Here is a 24,344-nt window from a genome sequence, read left to right as displayed (position 1 = left end):
ATAACTTATGACAGTCTTAACCAAGAGATTGTGCATAATTGCTTAGTTCTTAACTGTATCCGGTACTTGTAGCCAAGTTCGAGTAACATAGCTCACCATCCTTATATTTCGTATTTCAGATTTCTGTTCACAGGCAAAATACCAAGCTTTTTACTCTACTATTTTTTCTTACAATGGACCTAGTCAGTCCGAACTGTTTTGCGGTTCTAGAGGACCTTGTCAGAACTCTGAAAAGTCGTGCGCTTTATCGTTATATATGAAATGTGTCTCATTCTCATAGCATCGTTGATGAGTGACAACAAAGATCAATTGTCGTGTTTTTATTGCAGGCTAACCCAAATGCTGCGGTTTATTCAAATAAGTCTATTGAGCATTGGGATGACATATGTCTGTTGGTTGGACCAGATCAGGCTGTTGGTAATGGGGTAGAGCATCATAAAGAGGGTGCTACTATGATGGACGAAGAGGCATGCGATGGTGCGAGTTCAAGCATGGATACTACTTCAACTAGCTCCAACAAGAAGAGAAAACGGGATAATTTAGCTGAAGTCGTGACTAGTGTTGCACACACACTCAAAAGTTACGTTGAAGCTAGACTCAAAGCCACTCCTCCGACTTTGGGAGGAAAAGAAGTCTATGATGAAGTTTCTAATGTGATTGACATCCTCTGTCCTGAAGTGTTGAAAGCCGTGAGCATGTTTATAGAGTCTCCAGTAAAGTTTCAAGTGCTCAATGATCTTCCAGACGATCAAAAGTTGGATTGGATAATCCTTTGCCTTGATGAGCGTAGTCGAGGGTTGTAGTTGAAATCTATAAGCAATAGTTGTTAAAACTTGACCATTAGTAGTTTTATGTTCAGATTTACTGGTTGTATTTGAAAACTTATGTTCAAGCATTTTATTTTTATGTTGAAAATGGAAACTTTTTGCCTTAGCCTTAGAATTTAATTTGAAGCCTTTAAAAATAAATCTGAGTACAAATTTGGATTTCCAAATTCCGTGTTTCCCAAACAAAAAATTTGGATTTCAAAATCCATAATTTCAAATTCTTAGTTTCCCAAATAAAGAATTTGGATTTATGATTCCTAATTTCACAATCCTAAATTGAAATAAGTGATTCCAAATCAAATTTTGGTTCCCAAACGCTACCTTAGAGAATTTATAAATACCGCACACGTATGTGCGGATCCATACTAATAAAACAATCATTTAACTAGTGTAGATCCCCGTGCTACAGCACGGTATTTTTTAGTTATGTTTTATAAAGAGACATTTTCGTTAAATTAATTGTATAAATTAACTGTACCTTTAATGTTATAATGTACTAATATAATCTTTAGTAAGAGCTAGAAATGAAAGTTTATTACCATCAAAAGACACTTTAAGTTAAGTTATTTTTGTCTTAAACTATTATTACTTTACTATAAAAATTAACTCTGTAATGATATATCATTGCATGAAACTAATTTATGGCATTAAATTACAATTAAGCGATGTAAAAATGTAAAATCTAATTAAAACGCATATAACCTTATAACAAAAACAGGTAAAAACAGTATACTACGGAGTACGCACTTAAAAAGACGATTTACGAATAATTAGACTCCGTATTTTTTTTAGTTTTAATAAAAAAATACATAAAAATTGTTACGTCCTTTAAAATATACACAATATTTAGAGTGTTACTCATGAAGGATTATATAAGAAACAGATTTACGTAATTTTAGGGTGTAAGTGATGACAATAATTATGTTAAAGACTGCATAAGAAGCAGGTTTGCGTAATTTTAGAGTGTAACTGATGAAAAATAATATTTATGGAAATGGAAATGATTGCATAATAAATTATAGATTTTAATGAAAACGTCATAAATATGAAAATTTTAATTAAAAGATTAGAGTTTAATTATAAGAATATATTGATTGAAAAGATAATAATGTAATGAATTTTTTACTTGTTACCTTATTTAGCTAGATATCTTTTGGAGGAAAAACTAAGAGAATTTTTATTCTCTTAGTAATAAGGGAGATTCTTTTCATTTTGATTTTCTTAAAAACCCATATAAAATTTTTGTGAAAAGAGTAAAGTCCTTTATAATAATGGACATTAATATTAAAGAAAGTGGTTAGTAGGATCTATATTACTGTTGAAGAGGAATCTGAGGATCATGGGTTTTTTCTTCTGACAAGACCATGGAAGTGAAAGCAAACACCCAATTTCCCCCTGTTACTTGGACTTGACTTTACATCATTTCTAGTCACAAGTACAGCAGATTATCTTTATGTAGCACTTCCATTCCACTCATTAATAATCCCACAAAAACATTTCTGAAACGACGGATCTTACTAAATATATTAATGAGTTCAACTCCTCTTTACGGCTTTTAATTTTTTACACTATTCACAATAAACATTATTTTTCAATTTTTTCTCAATATATAAGTGAAAATATATTCATGTCCGCGTACATTAAAAATATCTTAACTTTTATAATTTTTGAAAATACGTAGCTAACGATATTTACCGCGTAAAACACAAGTTGACAAACACGTGAAAAAATAAAGTGGTAGAATGGAGTTGAATGGAGGAAGTATTTCTTGTCAACAATCTATGAAAAAACAATATTCTTAGCTTATTCAAGACAATTACATCTGTTTTAAAGTAAAGGCACGTCAAACAAATATCATTTGATAACACAAGTTGTCTAGAGACTACCAGAAAGTTTGTCGTTTTATCATCGTGTGGCAGTCAATTATATTCGAGTTTATCAAATAAATATATATCCATCTTAATCGAGAATAATGGGGTATTAAAGTAGGTTTTTCTATTTTTTTACCTGAAACTAGTAAAAGCTTGAAATGCTTATTTCTGCAAGGCAATTATTTAGTATAGTATACAGGTGATTGTTAACAGTGATAATCACCAAACTTGTGCAAAGTCTCTTACTTTTTGAGGCAGTGAATCAGTTTTGATGAATCCATCCAAAATTTGACCCACCCACTAAAGAAGGAAAGTAAAAAAGGGAGAAAAAAAAGGGATTCTGTCATGATGGTACAGTGATTAAGGTGAGGTGAAACGAAGGATGGCATCAACATTCTGCAGTTGGCAGAGGGTACCTTTAGTTTGTCAACAAGTCTCCCTTGTGACGGTCACAAATAAAAGACGGGCAAATGTGACCACTTTTTGATAAAATGTAACCACTCATACACTGTTCATAAAATGTTACGTATGAAAAAATGGTCACATTTTCTCATAAAATGGTCACATTTGGCCCGTCTCTTATTTGAGACGAATACTACCCGTCACAAATAAGAATTTGCGTGAGTTTGTAGGGATGGAAGTCATGAAACAACGGTCATTTGTGATACAGAAAATTATAGCTATATAAGGGTCGTGCTAAAGATCGTCGACACTTTTACTAATTATCGTCGACATTTAATGTAAATTTCCATGTTTGCCCTTCATAACACAAGTCAATTTCCGTCTCACTAAAATCTCTCTTAAAAAAATCAACGGGTTTTGCAATGAACACAACTCAATTTCCGTCTCACTAAAATCTCTCCAAAAAAAAAAGACGGTTTCTCAAAAAAAAAAAACGGGTTTTGTAATTAACAACATGAACGAGAACGATTTTAACAACGATTTCAACCATGAAGCTAGTAACGAGGTGAGTTTACGATTTAATTTTGTCTCAAATTTATGATTTATTATCGATTGATTCCCGAATTAGGATAGATGCCTTGATTTCAGACGGAATTAGGATAGATTTGTTGATGGAATTAGTCCAAAATTGATTCAAAAAAAAAAAAAAATGCGTAATGGGCTGGACGAAGAACATTTTCGTCCAAACCCAGACCTGGACGAAGAACATTTTCGTCCAAACCCAGACCTGGACGAAAAATTCCTTCGTCGTCAAGATGGGCTTTGACGAAGAAATTTTTCGTCAGTGCGGGGTTTGACGAAAAATTCCTTCGTCCAAGGCCCATACTGGATGAAGGAATTTTTCGTCCAAATCCAGGCCTGGACAGAAAATTTCTTCGTCCAACAGCCCATTTCGTATAATTTTTTGTTTGTTTTTGTTTCCGTCTTATTTTTTCCGTATTTTTTAGTTTTCGTACGTTGTATTAAATTTTTTTTGTTTAATTCTTTCCGACTCGTTTTGTTGTCGTATAAAATAATTAAAATAATTAATTATTATTAACTAAATTATCAAAATGCGTGCGCAGGTGTAATACTCCGTATTTATAAGTCTTGGGGTACTCTATCGAGTAGGCCTTACTCTGTCGAGTAAGGGTAAGTTGCGTTTTAGAAAAGTTTCTGACCTGTTGGGTACTCGATCGAGTAGCTGGGGCACTCGATCGAGTAAGGGGGTACTCGATCGAGTACCTCGGGTACTCGATCGAGTAGCCGGTTTTACGGGGAGTTTTCTCGGGTTTTGTTAATTATGCGATTAAGGTATTTAAGCTTTGTCGTCATTATTCTAAATCACTTTTGCAAAACCTAAATTACAGTTTAAGAGAGAAAGCAAGCAAGTCTTCATCCTAATCGCATTATTAGCAATACCCGGAGTTTGGAAGGTCAGTTCTTAGCGTTGATTATACCGTTGAGTTCCTTGCGTCGAGGGTAAGATCTATGTACCCTTTTTATTGTCTTTCCTTTGATTTTGTTAAACCCTAATTTAGAGATTTGGGGGTTTATGTGTAGTATGTGATTTGGTAGCCTTTATGTGTTGTATGATAGGAGGAGGGTTCATAGAGGAAGCTTTTGATTCAAAGAAGAGAGACCGTCGATTGTGTGCTTACGGGTAGGATTTCCTACTCAAAGCATTAGTCCCATAATGGGATATTGGTTGATGTATTGTGATTGGTTGTTTGATATTGTAATTGTATTGTGATTGTGGTTGTGATCGTTGTATCGTGGTTCGCGAGGCGTGGCCTCTACCGAGTGGGGTCACTTGCGGGAGTGGCTTCACGCCCTAGTTTTTATCGTGGAACCCGCCACGAAGGGATGTGCACATTAATGGACAGGGTTATCGCTCACTATGTGAAGCGGGGATTTGGTGGGTACAGTGCGGTCCCCCCATGGCGGTGGGTCCAAAGGTGGACGGTCGTGATTGAGATGATTGGGTTTGGCGTGATTGTGTGTGTGTGTGTGATTAAGTCATTTATCTTTTATCGTATTGTTAGTATATATATTGAATTGTGTGATTAGTACTGACCCCGGTGTTGTTTTGTAAACTGCGGTGATCCATTCGGGGATGGTGAGCGAGATATTGAGCGAGGTATTGAGATGAGTCTTGGGATATTTGGGATGGCCACGACATGATGATAGGAGTCTTCATTTGTAGCTTATTAGTTATTTATATTTCAGTTAGAACAGTCAGTTTGAGAACATGTATTGCATTTTGGTTTGGTTTTGAGAATTGTACTCTTCACTAAGTATTTATATTTAAATGTTGTTTCTTCATTGTTTATTTGATCATCATTGCCTCGGGTAACCGAGATGGTACTGTCTTCATACCTGAGTGGTCCTGGTAAGGCACTTGGAGTATGGGGGTGTTACAAATGGTATCAGAGCGACGATCCTGAAACCTGTAACCAATGAACCTAATGAACGTAGGGAGTCAATTAAAATGAACCCGGGGTAAAAGTTGTAGGAGCTAATGCAAAGGCTTGGGAGACGTCCTAAAGTCACGAAGTCGCCCTACAATTTTGAACCGGTCACATGGAGGGAAGTGTTTGTCGAGTCGTATGTGTGTTTGGTTTACTTGTGTAAGAATGTGATGAAATGTGTGATTGTTGGATGTTGAAGTAGAAAGTTAGGAATGTGAAAGAAAAATTGGAGATGTGTGGAAACTGTTGATGGTATGATAGCATGTTGAATGTTTTACAATGTGGCATTTAATAACATGAGGAAGTGATCTCGTAGATCGTATGAAAAGATACGTAGCATGTTTAGTTATGATATAATGTGGTTTTATAAAGTTTAGCGTGTTAGCACATGGCGTAGCATGCGGGTAGCTTTTATGAATTGGCATGACTCGATAGAGTGGGACTGACTCGATCGGGTGGGTTTTTGACGATTTTGAGTCCAGAATCATGTTTTTGGGTACTCGATCGAGTAACTAGGGGTACTCGATCGAGTAGGGGGTCACTCGATCGAGTAGGGGGGCTACTCGGTCGAGTATGTTAGAGATCAGAAGGTCTGTTTGGGGTCTTATGTTTGGGTACTCGATCTAGTATGTTGGGCACTCGATCGAGTAGCCCGTTACTCGATCGAGTGTGTTTGGGAACTCGATCGAGTAAGTTCTGGGCAGCGTGTTTTCATGTTTTGAGGTTTAGTACGTGTGTTTATGTCTACCCTTTCTTATATATAATTTCAAGATGCCGCCCAAGAAGACTGCTTTGTACACGAGAGCAGAGCTTATGAACATAGATGACATCGTTAAGATGTTGGAGCATCAGGATGCTCTCACTGAGGCTTTAAAGACTGTGGGGAAAGATAAGGATAAGGATAAGGAGAAGGAGGTTGATCATTCTAAAATCAGCCTCTATATCGCGAGGTTTAACCCGAAAGAGTACAAGGGAGTTGGGGAGCCTAACCTTCTTGATAGTTGGTCGAGAGAGATGGAGAACATATTAGATTTGGTTCTTGTCCCGATGAGATGAGAGTGGAACAGTGCGTTCTATCCGAGGGAGGCGGTGGCAAGTGGTGGGATACTGGTGAAAGTGAGTGCTAAGGAGATATATACAAACCAAGGGTTACCTGCTATACCTTGGGAGGAGTTCCGTAGGGCTGTGAGGAAGGAGTTTGTACCGGAACATGTGAGGAGTAAGTTGCGGGAAGAGTTTGATAGCTTTAAGATGACCGCTGAGATGTCTGTGGCCGAGTACTACAGGCAATTCAATGAGAAGTCTAGGTATGCTGAGGATATGGGTTTGAGTGAGGAGAACCTGGTGTTGAGGTTTGAGAGGGGGTTGACCCCTAAGATTATGGATAAGTTACCCGTGGGAGTCCTTACTGATGTTAAGGAAGCTTATGAGAGGGCTGGGAGAGCTGAGAGGTTGGTGGAGATGGCTCAGGAGAGATTAGGTGGTGAGAAGAGGAAGTCTGAGAGCGAGGGTGGTGGCCAATCTAATCACAAGAAAGGCAACCACAATCAGTCTAAGGGGTTTTCTTCTGGGTCGGGTTCGAGCGTTGGGGCTTCCTTTGGGCGTGGCCGTGGAAGTGTGAGTAATAGTTGGGGAGTGACCTGCTATAGCTGTGGTGGTGTAGGCCACAAGAGACATGAGTGCACAAGTGCACCGGGATCTTTCCGCAGAGACTGCGTGAGCTTCGCGAGCAATGCACCGGGCTGGATCATGGCCAAACCGGGAAGTCGAGTTACCAGAGTGGAGGCAACCGCAACGGCGGTAATTTTATCGAAACCACCAACGAACAACAACAACAATCAAGGATCGGGTGCTAAGCCGACCACATCGGCCAAGATCTTGTCCAGGGAGGTGGGCAGAAGACCAGTGGCAAGTTATTCATGATGGAGAAGAAAGCAGCTGAGGAAGATGCGCACGTTATCACCGGTACTTTTCTTGTAAATGGTATTCCTACCTTTGTTTTGTTTGATTCGGGGGCTTCTCAGTCGTTTGTGTCTTCGAGTCATGTTAAACAGTTGGGTTTGAGGGTATATGAGTCTGTTAGTGAGCGAGTTTTTATACCTTCGGGTGAGTCTGTATCATGTGGGAGATTGTTTAGAGATGTATCTATGATAGTTGGGCAAGTTGATCTACCTGTAGACTTGCTAGAGTTTCCTTTTGACGGTTTTGAGATGATAGTCGGGATGGATTGGTTAGGAATGTATAAAGCTAAGATAGACTGTCATCAAAAGAAAGTGTCTTTAAGAGGTCCTAAGGGTGTTAGTGTGTCTTACCGTGGGTTTCTAGTCAAACCCAAAGTTAAGTTGATTGCTTGTTGTCACCTTGAAGTCTTATCCGAGGAAGGGATGTCCTTTGATCTTGTGCCATGTGAGAGATGACCGGATAGAGAGTCCGACAGTTGATGAGATACCAGTGGTGGGAGAGTTTGCAGATGTTTTTCCAGAGGAGATCCCGGGGTTGCCACCAAAGAGGGAGATAGATTTCACCGTTGAGTTGAAACCAGGGACGGGGCCAATCTCTAAGGCACCGTACCGTATGGGTCCTAAGGAGATGGAGGAGCTTAGGAAGCAGTTGGATGATCTGATAGAGAAGGGATACATTAGACCTAGTGTATCGCCGTGGGGAGCACCAGTTCTTTTCGTAAAGAAGAAAGATGGGAGTTTGAGGTTATGCATAGATTACGGGGGAGCCGAACCGAGTGACGATAAAGAACAAGTAACCTTTGCCAAGGATAGATGACCTGTTTGATCAGTTGAGTGGTGCATCAGTCTTTTCTAAGATTGATTTGAGGTCGGGGTACCATCAGGTGAAGATTAGAGAGGTGGACATACCAAAGACAGCTTTCACGTCGAGGTATGGCCATTATGAGTATGTGGTGATGCCGTTTGGGTTGTCTAATGCACCAGCAGTGTTTATGGATTTGATGAATAGAATCTTCAGACAGTTCTTGGACCAGTTTGTAGTGGTATTTATCGATGATATCTTAGTCTACTCTAAGACTAAGGAGGAGCATGAGGAGCATCTGAGGATCGTGTTGCAAACTTTGAGGGATCATGAGTTGTATGCTAAGCTATCCAAGTGTGAGTTCTGGTTAGAGAAAGTTGCTTTTCTGGGGCATGTGATCTCTAAAGATGGGGTAGCTGTGGATCCGGCGAAGATAGAAGCAGTGACAAAGTGGGAAGCACCAAAGAATGTTGCCGAGGTTAGGAGTTTCTTGGGTTTAGCTGGATACTACAGACGGTTCGTGAAAGATTTCTCCAAGATAGCTAGACCTATGACAGCGTTGATGAGGAAAGAGAACAGGTTTCGTTGGGATGAGAGTTGTGAGACGGCGTTCCAAACATTAAAGGAGCGTTTGACCACGGCTCCTGTCTTAGCTTTACTGAAGGGACCGAGAACTTTGAGGTTTATACAGATGCCTCGAAGAATGGGTTGGGATGTGTGTTGATGCGGAATGGTAAAGTGATTGCCTATGCTTCTAGGCAATTGAAGCCTTATGAGGAGAACTACCCTACTCATGATCCGGAGTTGGGGGTGTGGTGTTTGCTCTCAAGATTTGGAGACATTACCTTTATGGAGCAATCTTTAAGGTATTTTTCTGATCACAAGAGTCTCAAGTACATCTTCACTCAAAAGGAGTTGAACATGAGACAGAGGAGGTGGATGGAGCTGATTGGCGATTATGACATGGAAATCATCTACCATGAAGGGAAGGCCAATGTTGTAGCTGATGGTTTGAGTAGGAAGAGTGTACATTCTCTGTGTACAGCTCTATCTTTGATGAGGTTGAGAGATGAGGTAGCGAGCTTTGGGATACATATGATGCAGAAAGGAGATGCCATGGGTGATATGACAAAGATGACTTGAGTTTTATGATGATATTCGAGGTAAGCAGGCTTTGGACCCTAAGATAGTGGAGTGGAGAGCTGGAGTAGAGAAAGGGACAGTGTCCCGGTTTTCCATTCATACAGATGGTAGTTTGAGGTTTGATGGTAGGTGGTGTGTTCCTAATGATGAGGAGTTGAAAAAGACTATCATGACAGAGGCACATTGCACACCATATTCAAGACATCCGGTGGAGACAAGCTATACAAGGATTTGAAGAAAACGTTTTGGTGGCCTGGGATGAAGAAAGAGACAGCTGAGTTTGTGTCCCGTTGTTTGACATGTCAGAGGGTTAAAGGGGAACAGCGACGACCACAAGGTAAGATTCAGTCTTTAGAGGTACCTGAGTGGAAGTGGGAATCCATTTCCATGGATTTCATTGTGGGTTTGCCAAAGAGTCAACAACGTAACAACATGATTTGGGTAATAGTGGATCGACTGACCAAGTAAGCTCACTTTGTTCCAATGAAAGATACATGGACTAAGGCACAACTGGCTATGGCCTATCGAAAGAACGTGCTTAAGTTACATGGAGTCCCTAAGGACATAGTGTCTGACAGAGATGCGAGGTTTATATCGAGGTTTTGGAAGGAGTTGCAGGAATCGTTGGGAACAACTTTGAAGATGAGTACAGCATTTCATCCTGCGACAGACGGGCAGACTGAGAGAACAATCAAGACTCTTGAGGATATGTTGCGAGCTTGTGTGATGGATTTTGGTGGTAGCTGGGAGCAGAGGTTGGACTTGATAGAATTTTCTTACAATAACAGCTATCACACTAGTATTGGTATGGCACCGTTTGAGGCTTTGTATGGGAGAAGATTTAGGAGTCCAATCTGTTGGGACGATAGTGCTGAGGCAGTGGTTTTAGGACCAGAGATGGTGCATGAGATGGTGGAACAGATTAAGATGATCGGGGAACGGATGAGAGCGGCTCAGATCGACAAAAGAGTTATGCAGATCTACATCGTAGGGATATAGAGTTTCGGGTTAGGGATAAGGTTCTTCTGAAAGTGTCTCCTATGCGTGGGGTTATGAGATTTGGGGAGAAAGGCAAGCTAAGTCAGAAGTTTATAGGGCCGTATGAGATCTTAGAGCGGGTTGGGGAAGTTGCATATCGTCCGGCTTTACAATTTGCATTAGAGAGAGTGCATAATGTGTTTCATGTATCGCAGCTGCGGAAGTATGTGAGTGACCCGTCACATGTATTAGAGGCCGAGACCTTAGAGCTAGATGAGTCCTTATCATATCTTGAGGTGCCTAAACAGATTCTAGACCGAAAGGTTAGAAAGACTAGGAGTGGTGAGACAGTTCTGCTCAAGATCCTTTGGTCTAACCACGAGACCGAGGAAGCTACATGGGAGCCAGAGGAGGCTATGAAAGAGCGTTACCCTTTCCTTTTTGATCAGGTATGTATGGTTACGGGGACGTAACCTTGTTTCTTTTAGGGGGGTAGGAGATGATCGCGAACAGTTTTTAAGAGTTTTATACCCCTTTTATATGTTGTGTCGGAATGGTTGTCGGGATGAGTTGGGTTAGTAACATGTTTTATGTTGAATTTTGTTGTGGTTGTGGAGTCGGGAATGTTATGGGAGTACCTTTGTTTAGTAGTGGTTTGAACTTCGGGGACGAAGTTCCTTTTAAGGAGGGAAGACTGTAATACTCCGTATTTATAAGTCTTGGGGTACTCTATCGAGTAGGCCTTACTCTGTCGAGTAAGGGTAAGTTGTGTTTTAGAAAAGTTTCGACTGTTGGGTACTCGATCGAGTAGGGGCACTCGATCGAGTAAGGGGGTACTCGATCGAGTACCTCGGGTACTCGATCGAGTAGCCGGTTTTACGGGGAGTTTTCTCGGGTTTTGTTAATTATGCGATTAAGGTATTTAAGCTTTGTCGTCATTATTCTAAATCACTTTTGCAAAACCTAAATTACTGTTTAAGAGAGAAAGCAAGCAAGTCTTCATCCTAATCACATTATTAGCAATACCCGGAGTTTGGAAGGTCAGTTCTTAGCGTTGATTATACCGTTGAGTTCCTTGCGTCGAAGGTAAGATCTATGTACCCTTTTTATTGTCTTTCCTTTGATTTTGTTAAACCCTAATTTAGATATTTGGGGGTTTATGTGTAGTATATGATTTGGTAGCCTTTATGTGTTGTATGATAGGAGGAGGGTTCATAGAGGAAGCTTTTGATTCAAAGAAAGAGACCGTACGATTGTGTGCTTACGGGTAGGATTTCCTACTCGTATTAGTCCCATAATGGGATATTGGTTGATGTATTGTGATTGGTTGTTTGATATAGTAATTGTATTGTGATTGTGGTTGTGATCGTTGTCCGTGGTTCGCGAGGCGTGGCCTCGGCTGAGTGGGGTCACTTGCAGGAGTGGCTTCACGCCCTAGTTTCGCCTTCTGTGGAACCCGCCACAGAAGGGATGTGCACATTAATGGACAGGGTTATCGCTCACTATGTGGAGCGGGGATTTGGTGGGTATTCTTTGTCCCCCATCGGGGTGGCTGGTCCAAAGTGGACGATTAGTGATTGAGATGATTGGGTTTGGCGTGATTGTGTGTGTGTGTGTGACAGTTAAGCTGTCTGTTTATCGTATTGTTAGTATATATATTGAATTGTGTGATTAGTACTGACCCCGGTGTTATTTTGTAAACCTGCGGTGATCCATTCGGGGATGGTGAGCAGATATTGAGCAGGTATTGAGATGAGTACTGGGATAGCTGGGATGGCCACGACATGATGATAGGAGTCTTCCATTTGTAGCTTATTAGTTATTTACATTTCAGTTAGAACAGTCAGTTTGAGAACATGTATTGCATTTTGGTTTGGTTTTGAGAATTGTACTCTTCACTAAGTATTTATATTTAAATGTTGTTTCTTCATTGTTTATTTGATCATCATTGCCTCGGGTAACCGAGATAGTAATGTCTTCATACCTGAGTGGTCCTGGTAAGGCACTTGGAGTATGGGGGTGTTACAGCAGGTGTATAACGATAATATTGGTGGCGACGGTATTGATTACTCTAATCATTTTATGACCTCCAAAAGTTTTTCGTCAAGTATGGAAGGGTTTACTTGGGCATTTGAGACCGGACTTAAACTCGGGTTTGGTGTAAAAAGAGCAAGCAACAAGAGAGTTGGTCGTCACACGAGTTTGAAACAGGATTATTTTGCTTGTCCGATGGGTGGAAGATGTCCCGTAAATAATGATGCCGATGCTTTAATGAGGGCTAACACGGTAACCGCGTGGTGCAATTGCAAATTTCAAATGAAAATTGTTGAAATACAAGAGAATAAGTGGAATTTTGTCATGCTATTCGGGTTTCATAATCATGCTTTAACGTTGTATTGTGACGGCGATAGATACTTTGCAAAGTTTGATGAAGAAGAGTTGGCTTATATCGACGCCCAAGTTAGAGCTCACGTAAGACCGGCTATTATTAGTGCGGGTTTGCATCAGCGGAATCCGGAAAAGTCAAGACCTAATCGGCGACAAATCTACAATCGTTCTCAGAAAGTAAGGGCCGAGGAAAGAGATGGGAGAAACCCGGTACAACACATGATAGCACTTGCGGTTCAGCATAAGTACGTTCATTATTGGGTCACTGATCGGGAGACCGAGGAGCTAACCCACGTGTTTATGGCTCATCCAGAAGCCGTTAAGATGTTTCGATCATACTATTATGTGGTCTTAATCAATTCCACGTACAAGACAAACTTATACCGTCTTCCGCTTGTTGAGATGGTTGGAGTCACACCCGTTGGGAAGACCTTTGTGATCGCGTATGCTCTTGTGACGCATGAGTCCGAGGATGGATATCGTTGGGTCTTACAGAAACGGAAGGCCCTTCTCAATGATGTCGTTCAACCTAATGTTATTGTTACTGATTGCGAGCAAGGGTTGTTGAACGCGATTCCCACTGTTTTTCCGGAATCGTCTCACTTGCTATGTCTTTGGCATATATATGCTAACGTGGAGATGAGAGCACTTCATATCACGGGTCGGGATAGTTGGGATAAGTTCATAACTTGTAACTTGTTTAAAGCGGTTGTCGAGGCGGAGACCTGAGATGAGTTTAATGTGGCGTGGGCCAATTTGGCAAGGCAATGGGCGGGAGTGGCGGCTTATATTGAGGGTCAATGGTTCCCGCACGTGGAGAAATGGGCCAAGTACAGAACGAACAAGATAACTCATTTTGAGAACACTTCTACATCCCGGGTTGAGTCGGCTCATGCCAATTTGAAGAAATGGTTGAATAGCGCGAAACTGACAATTGATAGCATCTGGATCCGTTTTCATTCTTTGTTGGAAACGCAACATGTTGAGATCCGACACTTGTTGGAGTTATCTAGATCGAGACGGTTGACGGAGATTCATCGATTATTCTCCAGACTTTCTTATAAAATCTCAAAGAATGCCATCATTGAATTGCGTGGAGAATTCGAAAGAGGCGCCAAGATGACGGAAGATGCCTTGATGATCGATTGCGGTTGTGTAAAGACTACTACTACACTTGGTTTGTTATGTTCTTGTTCACTTCATCGCATTTCTAGAAACGGATCTCGAGTCCCTCTTGATGTGTTACATGTATTTTGGAGGAAGTTGGAGTACGATGGTTCGGAGGCAATGCCGGCTTGTGACGATGATCGACTCGAAGAGTTATTTGATGAAATTCGGAATGCAGATCCGAGTATGAGATCATCCATGTTCGATGCCCTTTACTCTCAGATACATCCGGATGAGGAGGATGTATACGAGCCTCGGGTGAACGAGAACCCTAGAGGACGTCCGAGTAGGGGAACTCGTAGAGAACCGTCCGCCGTTGAGCATGCACGAGTTCGGGTTAGCTTATGCAGAGGTAGAGGTAGATCAGCTACGCCCCAAAGAAACTCGTCTTCACAACAACCTACCACCCCCGGGTCCACTCCGACGGTTCCGTTTACTCCGTCTAGTACCCCTCGTTCCACTCCGATGGTTCCTTTTACTCCGTCTAGTACTCCCCGTTCCACTCCGACGGTTCATTTTACTCCGTCTACTACCCCCGTTCCACTCAAACGGGTCCCGGCACACCATTTACCACCGCTACCACGAGTACGGGAAGTTTTAGCACATCGCATTGCGCACCTCTAGAGGTAAACTATACTATTGGTCATTGGAGGTACTTTCCTTATCTTGAGTTTTTGCCTTCCTGGTTTACACAGTATCTACAAGCGTGGTATAATCCTTCCGGAGACGGTCATTGTGGTTACCGAGTTCTCTCACATGCTGTTCGGGGTGACCAATCTCATTTCACGATGGCTAGAACAGATTTACTTAGGGAAATCCGTAGTTCAATTTACCGTGATTGATGCGTGCATTTTATATAGACCTTTTAGGCCATATTAGCACGCATTTCCATGCTTATTTCATAGTAATTTTACTACAAATATCCCCCGAATAGTCTACTTTGGTTTGTTTTGTATTATTTGCAGATATGAGCCGGAGAAGATCATAATCAAGCCTAAAACATGTCCCTACGCATGCATTTAGGAGATGAGTTGAGTCAGAGCTTGGAAAGTGCTATTTTGAGATGCGCATTGGAGTAAGGAAGTTAGGCGAGCCAAGAGAGTACTTCAATTTGCTAGTTCCTGTTTGTAAGAGCCATATCTCTAGTTCTACAACAGCTATTAAGATGATTCTAGTTGGACGTGAAATATTATCCTCTTAGCTTTCCAACGCCACCAACCACGCCCTATTTGTCCAAGTAACGAAGAAATGACGGCCATTTGAAGTTTGGTGCGCAAAGCAGAGTTACGCGCTGAGCTCGATCGAGAGGTCTAGTGACTCGATCGAGAGGGGTTATCGCGTGGGCTTTAATTCCGTTTTGTAATTAGGTTTGTTTAATTTAGTTTTAGTATAAATAGGAGGCGAGAAGTCAGAATTAAGGGCTCTTACTCTCTCACGCCTTATCACTGTTCCTGTAGCGAGGAAACGGAGGAAACTCCGTCTTCCATTCTTATTTATTTTCCGGATCTAAACTCTTGCAATCATTATTTATCGGTATTAATCTTAATTCCTTCTCTCTTTTCTTCTTTTATGCTTTGGTCCTTTATTATGCGTAACTAATTTCCTCGCTAGGACTTAGGGGATCCGCGATTATGATAGAATAGTAATCACCTTATCAGGCTCATGCTATTATAATCTATGTTGATTAATTGTTGCATTTAATTGCTATAGTTTAATTGAGTCGACGCAATTAGCCTATAGACCGTAGTAAACCTTGACCTGGACCGAAAGGTTGGAAAGGGTGAGACTCGTAGCGATACATTAGGGCACGATAGTGAGGGCGAAAGCTAAGCTATTGTCGCTTTAGGGTGAATTGAGACCGAAAGGAGATATTCGCTACCCCATAGATCGTATTTGTTTTGACCTGAGACCAGATTGTTAGACTTGATTAATTATGGTGAACCGACTGTCTTAGCTGTTTCCTTTCCCTTGATCTACTCTTTATTTCTCTTGCCCTTCTCTCTTCCCTTTTCTTGCTGTAGTTTAGAAATCATTTTCAAAATCCCGTTTGTGACCGAATAAGAGAACCTAGAACAGATACAATAGCCTTCCTGTGGATTCGACCCTACTTGCCACTAGCTTCTGCTAGTAGTTCTTAGGTAAATTATTTTTGGTGCAGAAACGACCGCATCAGTGATCATATCTATGGCCCAGACAAATTTGATGCGGAGGTAGCTAGAATTACATTTATGGATCAGGTACCGTGCGGCTCGGCTCATTGGATGGACGGTTTCGATCTATATGGTTATGCTACGATGTACAATTGGGTGATATGTTGCGTTTCTTCATGGGTAGATCAAGAAGGGCACCGACATTGGGGTAGTAGTCATACTTACTTGCCTTTACGAGCCCCCACTGGGGCATGTTAAAATGCTCGGCCATGGAATCTGTAAGGTGGGAAAGACCACTACCATCATAAATAGTCCGAACGGCCGAAGGTAGTCTCCAGCTACTCAACAACTTTGTCCTACCAAACCGGTGGTAACCCGTCAAAACTGGTCGACCGACCTCATTAGGAGTCGGCCATAAGGTGTGAGCAATGTGGCCCCCAAAGCTGGGAATCACGTGGGGAACCAACGGACGACCCGGAACAGGATCGGAAACCAACCAAGAGACATCCTTAGCCGACTTCTTCTTCTTCGGAGCCACGACACTACTAGAACTACCATCCGACATCCGCTGGAAACGTCCCTCGTCATCCCGTCTACGGGGCCCCCTACGCACTCGCTCCGCACCCGTCTCATCCTGACCTATCTCATCAGGAGCTCGAAACACCTCCTCCTCTAACTCCTCCGCAGTCCACGACTGGGTACTACCCTCTCCAACCACCGGTGCTACCTCAGGCTCAAACTGGAGCCCCTTTCGAGGTTGAACGTGATGGTTTTTTCCTCCACCGACCATCTATTCACAAAATAGCAAAAAGGCGTTGATTAGTTAAATTAATAAAACCGAAAAATTTATTAATTATAATGTTATACTTCACTATTTCTTTTTATTTGTCGTGAAGACGGAAAAATAAGTTTAAAAAATTTTAAAAAATAAAATAAATAAAAATACAATTACGAAAACAAAACAAGACGAAAAATAAGTTTTAAAAAATTAAAAAAATAAAATAAATAAAAATACAACGAATTAGGCCCGAACAGGGTTTATTAGTAATAATTAATTATTTTTTTACGAAAATAAAACAACACGGAAAAATAAGTTTAAAAAATTTTAAAAATAAAAAAAATAAAAATACAACGAATTAGGCACGGACGGGGTTTATTATTAATAATTAATTATTTTTTAACGAAAAAAAAGACGGAAAAATAAATTTTCAAAAAAAAAAGAAAAAAAAACGGACGGTCTGGGCTGGACGAAGAACATTTTCGTCCAAGACCTGGACCAGACGAAAATATTTTTCGTCCATAGCCCACACTGGACGAAGAACATTTTCGTCTGGTCCAGGTTTTGGACGAAAATGTTCTTCGTCCAGTCCAGACCGTCGGTTTTTTTTTTTTTTTTTTTTTTTTTTTTTTTTTTTTGAAAAAAATTCGATTCAAATGTTGCAATTCGACTAAATCCGTCTCAAATCAAGGCATCTATCCTAATTCCGTCTACAATAAAGGCATCTATTCTAATTCCGTCACAAACATATAAACTAAGAAAATTTAAAAAAAAAATTAATAAAGAACACATACCTTGTTGAATGTTTGAGTTTGATGACGGAAATGATGTGGTTGAAGACGGTGTTTTCGTTGTTATGTGTGTCGGGTTTTTTTTCCTTTAACTTTTAAGTGTGGAATGGTTATTTTTGGAGAATATGAAAAATATAAGGGGGAGTGTGAGGGAGGGGTAGTTTAGGAAGTTCATTAATAATTGTCGACGATAATTAGTAATGTATCAACGATCTTTAGCCGATCTTTAGCAGACAGGCTATATAAATGGTTATGATCCACATCTTCAACCTTTTGGGCCGCGTCATTTTTGGGTTTCGCTGAATTTAAGTCGAATTGGGTTAATTTCGATTTGGGTCATTTTTGAGTCTATTATCATTAAGTTAATTATGGACTATTTATAACAAAAACATTCGGGGCGGGTCGTATTGATCGGGTCAATCTCGTGTCATTAGTTTAAGGTGTCGTGTCGTGTCAGTTTTAACAAGTCTAATTTTAGGTTTTTATATCGTCTCAGTAAATAATTGTTCGTTCCTCAATCTCATTTGATTGTATATATATTTTTCAAACTTTTCTCCCTAACTTTGAAAGTAAATACAATTAAATAGAACACGTGAAATAAAAAGGAATTTTCTTTAAGAATAAGGGTTCTTTCATAACAATAATCCATCATATAGGCGGCCTGCTTAAATTATTCCATCCTATCAACAATTCCAATTAAATCCAACCTATACAATATACCTTCCAATAACAACCTAAGGAGACGGACAACCTGAACAACATGTCACCGCCCTTGTTATGTTTAGGTTAAAACTCTTAAAAGACACATAGAACTTTGTTCAACACACATTAAACTAGAGGTGGCAAGTCTGACCCCACTCGAGTGACCCGATCCAGAATCCGAGGATACCCGATGTGATACCACAGGTTTCTGACCATGGGACACTCGGTCAAGTAAGGCTTACTCGGCCGAGCAGGCTGTCGTGTGTGCTGAGGCTGGATTCTGGAACGTCAGTATTCGACCGAGCATGTTGGTACTCAGTCGAGTTGGGCTTACTCGGTCGAGTACATCGAGTACTCGGTCTGACGGGCTAAAATCCGCGGTTTTGATTAAAATAGTTGGAGAAGTATATAAAGGCGTGTTAATAGTTTCTTAATCATTTCTTAATCATTCTTTTAAAACCTAAATTACGTATAACTTCTCGAACTATTCTAATCTCTGCTAGGGCTTGATTGAAGGGTTTTACATCTTTCATTCGCGTCAATTTCATCGGTAAGCATCGTACTCTTGTAATTATTGTCATGTTGTAATTAATAAACCCTAATCGAATTTATTGGGGGGTTTAGGGTATATTTTGATTGTATGATGTGGTTATAGGTGACGAGTTCGTAGAGGAGCCTTTCTGATTTAATTGCTATGGTTGATTGGATTGCAAATAAGGTAGAGTTTCCCTACTCAGTTGGCTGTGTAATTGATTAATTTCTTGTGATTAATTGTTGGTATGTTATCTTTTATTGGAATTGATGGAGGTTGATTGGATTATATTTGTGGTTGGTTGTTGTGGTGGGATAATGACGGGAGATGGTTCCATACCCATGTTCGCCCTTATCACAATGGGGATGTGCACATTAAGGAGCTAGGATCGCTCGTTGTGATGAGCGGGGTTTAGGTGGTACGGATGCGGTCCCCACTGGCGGTGTGAGTTACCTGTTGCGATGGGTAACCTGGCACGGCTACACATTTTAGTGTGTAGTCAGTGATTGATAATTGTTGGAGTTGGATATGGGATGATTGTGTCGTTGTATTTGTTTCCGCTGCGTATGTTGATTTGGTTATACAGTTGACTGACCCCGTTTTATGTTTTCAAAACTGTGGTGATCCATTCGAGGATGGTGAGCAGTTGACTAGCACGTGATGGATATTGAGATAGCTCGCGGAACATGGATGGGCGGAGTCATCACTTGTTGAGTTGATTAGTTGTAGATGAGTTTAGTTTTATGACTTTTGGTTTTGGTTTTATCGTTTTGGAGTTTGAGACTTGTAACCCTTTTTATTCAAGTTGATTTAATAAGAATTGTTTCATTATGGTTTCTATGATGCGTACTATCTCGGGTAACCGAGATGGTAGCACCCTTATATCCTAAGGTGGTCCTTTGTAAGACACTTTGGTATATGAGGGTGTAACAATGTGGTATCAGAGCGACAATTTTGGAACCTAAAACCAATGAACAAAATGAACATAGGGCGTCTAATAAAATGAACCCGGGTAGAAATTGTTTGGAGCTACCGCAAATATTTGGGAGATGTCCTAAGACCGCATTATGTCCCTTACAAGTTCGAACTGGTCACTACAGGGTGTGTCGTGGGGATCGTGTATGCTTATGTTATATGTGTGCTCTATCAAGTGATGTGCATGTTATGGTTGAGATGAGTTAGCTTATGTGTTGTGGAATAGTTGAGGTGATAATATGGCATGATTAGTATGATCATAAGTTTTGTTTTACTTGTAGTAGTAATATGAGATAAGATGTTTTGTTGTGTTTCAGTACCTTACTTGGTTAACTATATATGTGGTTGGGACGTCGTGTCGGCATGATTAGGCCGAGTGGGGGAGGTACTCGACCGAGTATCGGTCACTCGACTGAGTGTGGGTGTGTGTGTAGTTGACAGTAGCTTGTGGAATATGACCACTCGACCGAGTAATAGGGAAACTCGACCGAGTGGGGCTTACTCGACCGAGTACTCCGTGTACTCGACCGAGTATGCTTTATGTGGGATTTTGATAAGCTTCTGGAGTTTAGGTACTCGACCGAGTAGTCTATGTACTCGATCGAGTAGGCTTTACTCGACCAAGTACCGTCGTGTACTCGACCGAGTACTGCTGTGGGCGATTGCGTTCTTGTTTTGAGCCGTAGGCTACATGCTTACGTTTATCTTCTTATATCAGCTGAAAAATGCCGCCAAAGAGATCTCATGCGTACCTTAAGGCAGAGACTTTAGATGAGGTTTCTTGGTTTATCGAGCAACAAGACGCTCTTACTGAGGCTCTTAAGAATGTGGGAAAGGCGAAGGAAGTGGTCGTTCACGCCACTAAGATGAGTACCACTATCTTGCGCTTTGATCCCCTACCTATGAGGGCACAGTAGCGCCTCACTTGCTCGATAACTGGCATCGAGATATGGAGAGTTTTCTGATAAGGTTATTTTCAGTCGTTGGCCTACCAAAATAAATCCTAAATTACTACTAACTGGTATCTAGTGGCAAGAAAGGGTCGAATCCACAGGGAGGCGAGTTAATTAATCTAGTTTGCTAATATTTAAGTTTGTCTTAAAGGTAACAATATTATGGGGTTTGATTGTTTGATTTCTAAACTAATTGCAAGGTAAATAAAATGATATCAAATATATTAAAAGAGTCTAGGGATCGGGTTCACTAGGTAGTCATTCAAGGGTAAAGTTTAATTCATTGATTGAGCAATTTATATTGTTGAAAGTCATATGATCGGTCGATTCTAATATGTCTTTTTAGGTATAAACTTAACTTGCAATCGCTATTATTTAGTCGGTCTAATTCAATTATCGTGGCCTATACTAGTCTCAACCCGGTCGGTGAAAATCCTAGTTTATGCAATACTAAATTAATCAATTCTGATCAGTAAATAATTAACTAGTTGTAAGACGATAATTAAACAATAATCAAAAGCAATTTAACAATCAATTCATAAGTTAACCCTTTTCTAACAACCTATATCCCTTTTCACCCTAGATTAAAGGCTTAGCTACTCATACTAAAGGGAAGAACAACAATAGTAATAATAAGAAACATGATGAACAACAATAAAAGATGAATAACCATTGAATAATAATTATTGAAGAATGATTCATACCGTAATAGAGGAATGCTTAGATCCGGAAATAAGAACAATAAACTAAACTAAACTAAAAGTATTCTAAGAGAGTTTTTAGAGAAGCTATACGTCCCTAGGAAAAAATAAGACATAAATAAACTTAGGGTACGAATTGGGTATTTATAGTAAAACGTAACCGACTTAAAGAAATTGCGGAAAATTCTAGAAACTATAGGATCCTCGATCGAGCCTAGGTGCACTCGATCGAAAACACAACTTCCTCGATCGAGTCTAGGCAAGATTGATCGAGGAACCATCCTGTTTCAGCTTCTTTCTTCGTGTTGTCTTCTTTACTTCTCGTCCATTATTCTTATGGATTCCCGTGCCATACTTTGGGTACTCCTTCATGCCCACTCCGCGATGCCCATTTCATTCCTTTGCTCCTTAAATGCATCATTCCTGCATTAAACATCAAATAGCGGAAGTAACAACATTCTAACATAAAATGCATGTATTTAATATAAATTAGCACGAAAACCGTACCAAAAGTAATTAAGAGGAGGCATAAGTATGTATATAATTATGACTCATCAAACTCCTCCAAACCATCTCTTTGCTTGTCCTCAAGCAAAGCATCACACATTATATAAGGCAATCATACAAATGGCAAACAAATAACTCAGAGCTAATGTTTATGCACATACAAATCCCAAGCTATCCATATCTGTAACAAAGCAATGACCAAAGTGTACCAATAAAACAAATTTAGAGGTACGGGAAATAAAAAGCGCAACTCAAGTCTCATGTCAACATACTATAGACAAATGCCAAATACCTTTCGATCTTGCAAGACAAATTAGTCTGATTCTCGCGGATTCACTCATGTATTCATAAGTATGTAAGGGTGAGTTATATGTGAAGATAGAAAGAAGTAGAAACACTCACTCAACTTATGAAACATGCATGCAATCTAATGTGATAGAGATTTCCCCAACTAGTATGCATCCAATATGTATACAAAAGTACATGTATCAAGGACAATAAGGGTGGAAAATGGGTTAAAGGGATAAAAATGGTTTGTGCCAAAGCACGTTATGGATATGTGCAGCTAAGACGGTAGTCGCAACGCTAAACCAAAACCAATTCTAGATAAAGTTAACTTGAATACAACCCATCTAGAGAAATCATATCAACTTTACAACACATGAGAGCTTATGAGGTACTCTCCAAATATGCATTAGACTCTAGTAACATCCTTTTGATCCTTGACAAAACCAAATGAAGCAATCAATTTCTTTTCCTTTTCTTTTTCAATTCTCTTCTTCTTTTTCGATTTTCTGTTTCTCTTTTTTCTTTTTTTTTTCTTTTTTTTTCCTTTTTTTTCTCTTTTGCTTCATATTTTTCCTTTTCCAAACACAAGGATACAACTCAATTGCTAAAAAGTACTTTGCTATACCCACATGACAATAATAAGTCCCAACCCAACCATAATAGCAAAATAGACATGATAAACAAGCAACTGCGAATGTCTCGATAAGGTAGGCAAATTCTTGGATTGTAGCTCGTAGGATATAATTTAAAGTTGGCTACAAGGGTTCAAACGGGTTAATAAAAAAGGATAATGTATGGTTTATTTGAACGGTAAGAACCGCCTATCCACATGTACTTAGTCAAATGAAAGCAATAAAAGTATCAAGAAATCAATGTCACACTTATGCAGTTTGATATTACATATTCCACAAGGAGAAACCACACTCAAGCCTAATTAACAAATGAGAACGGTTTATTGATGTTCCTGGCCTAGGAAACTCTATAGATCTCAGAATTTAAGTAGTTTACCAACATAATTGTGTCAAATCTAGTTAGTATAAGGCATGTCAATACGGTCAAGACTTGAATTATGAGCTTTGTTTTCATAAATAACGGGTCAAAACGAAGTACATGGACAACTATATGGGATTCAAATGCAAAAATAATGCAATTTAACATCATTGTTATTAAATTCACCAAGACTCGACCTAAAACAAAGGAAAAACATGTTTTTGTATTTTGAAATATTTTAATTTTTATGGATTTTTGATATAAATGCACACAACAATAAGTAAATCACACAACATAATTAAAGACTCCTCCCCCAAACCTAAATGTCACAGTGTCCTCATTGTGACGCCTACATCATAGCAATCACACAAAAATTTCCAGCAACCTAAAGGACACATCTAACAAAAGGAATGGGAAATAACTAGAGATAATACAATAAAAGTAGATAGAAGGGAAGAGAATACCTGGTAAGAGCGTATGAGTTCCCCCAAACCAGCTGCAAAAATAGGGGAAAATCACCAACCGCGCAATTCCTACATCATCCGGCTACGTTTCTGACCCAAAGCACTTGGGTACTCGATCAAGCCCATGCTTACTCGATCGAGTACTCTTCCTGGCAAGCAAATTTCTGCATTTAAAACAAATGCCCATACAAATCACAATCAATACAACTTAAAGCACGCAATAGTAAATAAAAAAGTAACGCATGTGCTACACACAGACATAAGTAGCACCAATAAATAATCCAAGTAAATAAAATAAGCAATGAATAAAGTTTTGGCTCATCAAACTCAAAGTCTAAAATAAAATATGAGCAAGTATGTTCATCGCTCTTCGAGTCATCATCATGAGGAAGGAGATGGGGCTCTTCATCTATCAAAGGGGCTTGCTTCATCTCATAAATTCCGACGGGCGCTTCTCTGAATAT

The 24,344-nt window shown here is 39.9% G+C and overlaps 1 protein-coding gene across 1 annotated transcript; it reads left to right on the top strand.

Annotated features, from left to right (window-relative positions):
- The first annotated feature begins 12,603 nt into the window (after positions 1-12,603).
- Positions 12,604-13,611, top strand: LOC141647828 (protein FAR1-RELATED SEQUENCE 5-like). Its single transcript, XM_074456179.1, has one exon. It carries the CDS (start codon positions 12,604-12,606, stop codon positions 13,609-13,611), a length of 1,008 nt encoding a protein of 335 aa, XP_074312280.1.
- The last annotated feature ends 10,733 nt before the right edge of the window (positions 13,612-24,344 follow it).

The sequence above is a fragment of the Silene latifolia genome, chromosome 1 (assembly GCF_048544455.1).
Source record: "Silene latifolia isolate original U9 population chromosome 1, ASM4854445v1, whole genome shotgun sequence".
NCBI lineage: Eukaryota > Viridiplantae > Streptophyta > Magnoliopsida > Caryophyllales > Caryophyllaceae > Silene > Silene latifolia.
The sequence above is the reverse complement of the archived record's forward strand: the minus strand, read 5'-3'. Positions and strand labels throughout refer to the sequence as shown.

Excerpts from the sequence above, each read along its gene's own strand:
- LOC141647828 (XM_074456179.1), top strand. The coding sequence starts at position 12,604 with ATGGAAGGGTTTACTTGGGCATTTGAGACCGGACTTAAACTCGGGTTT.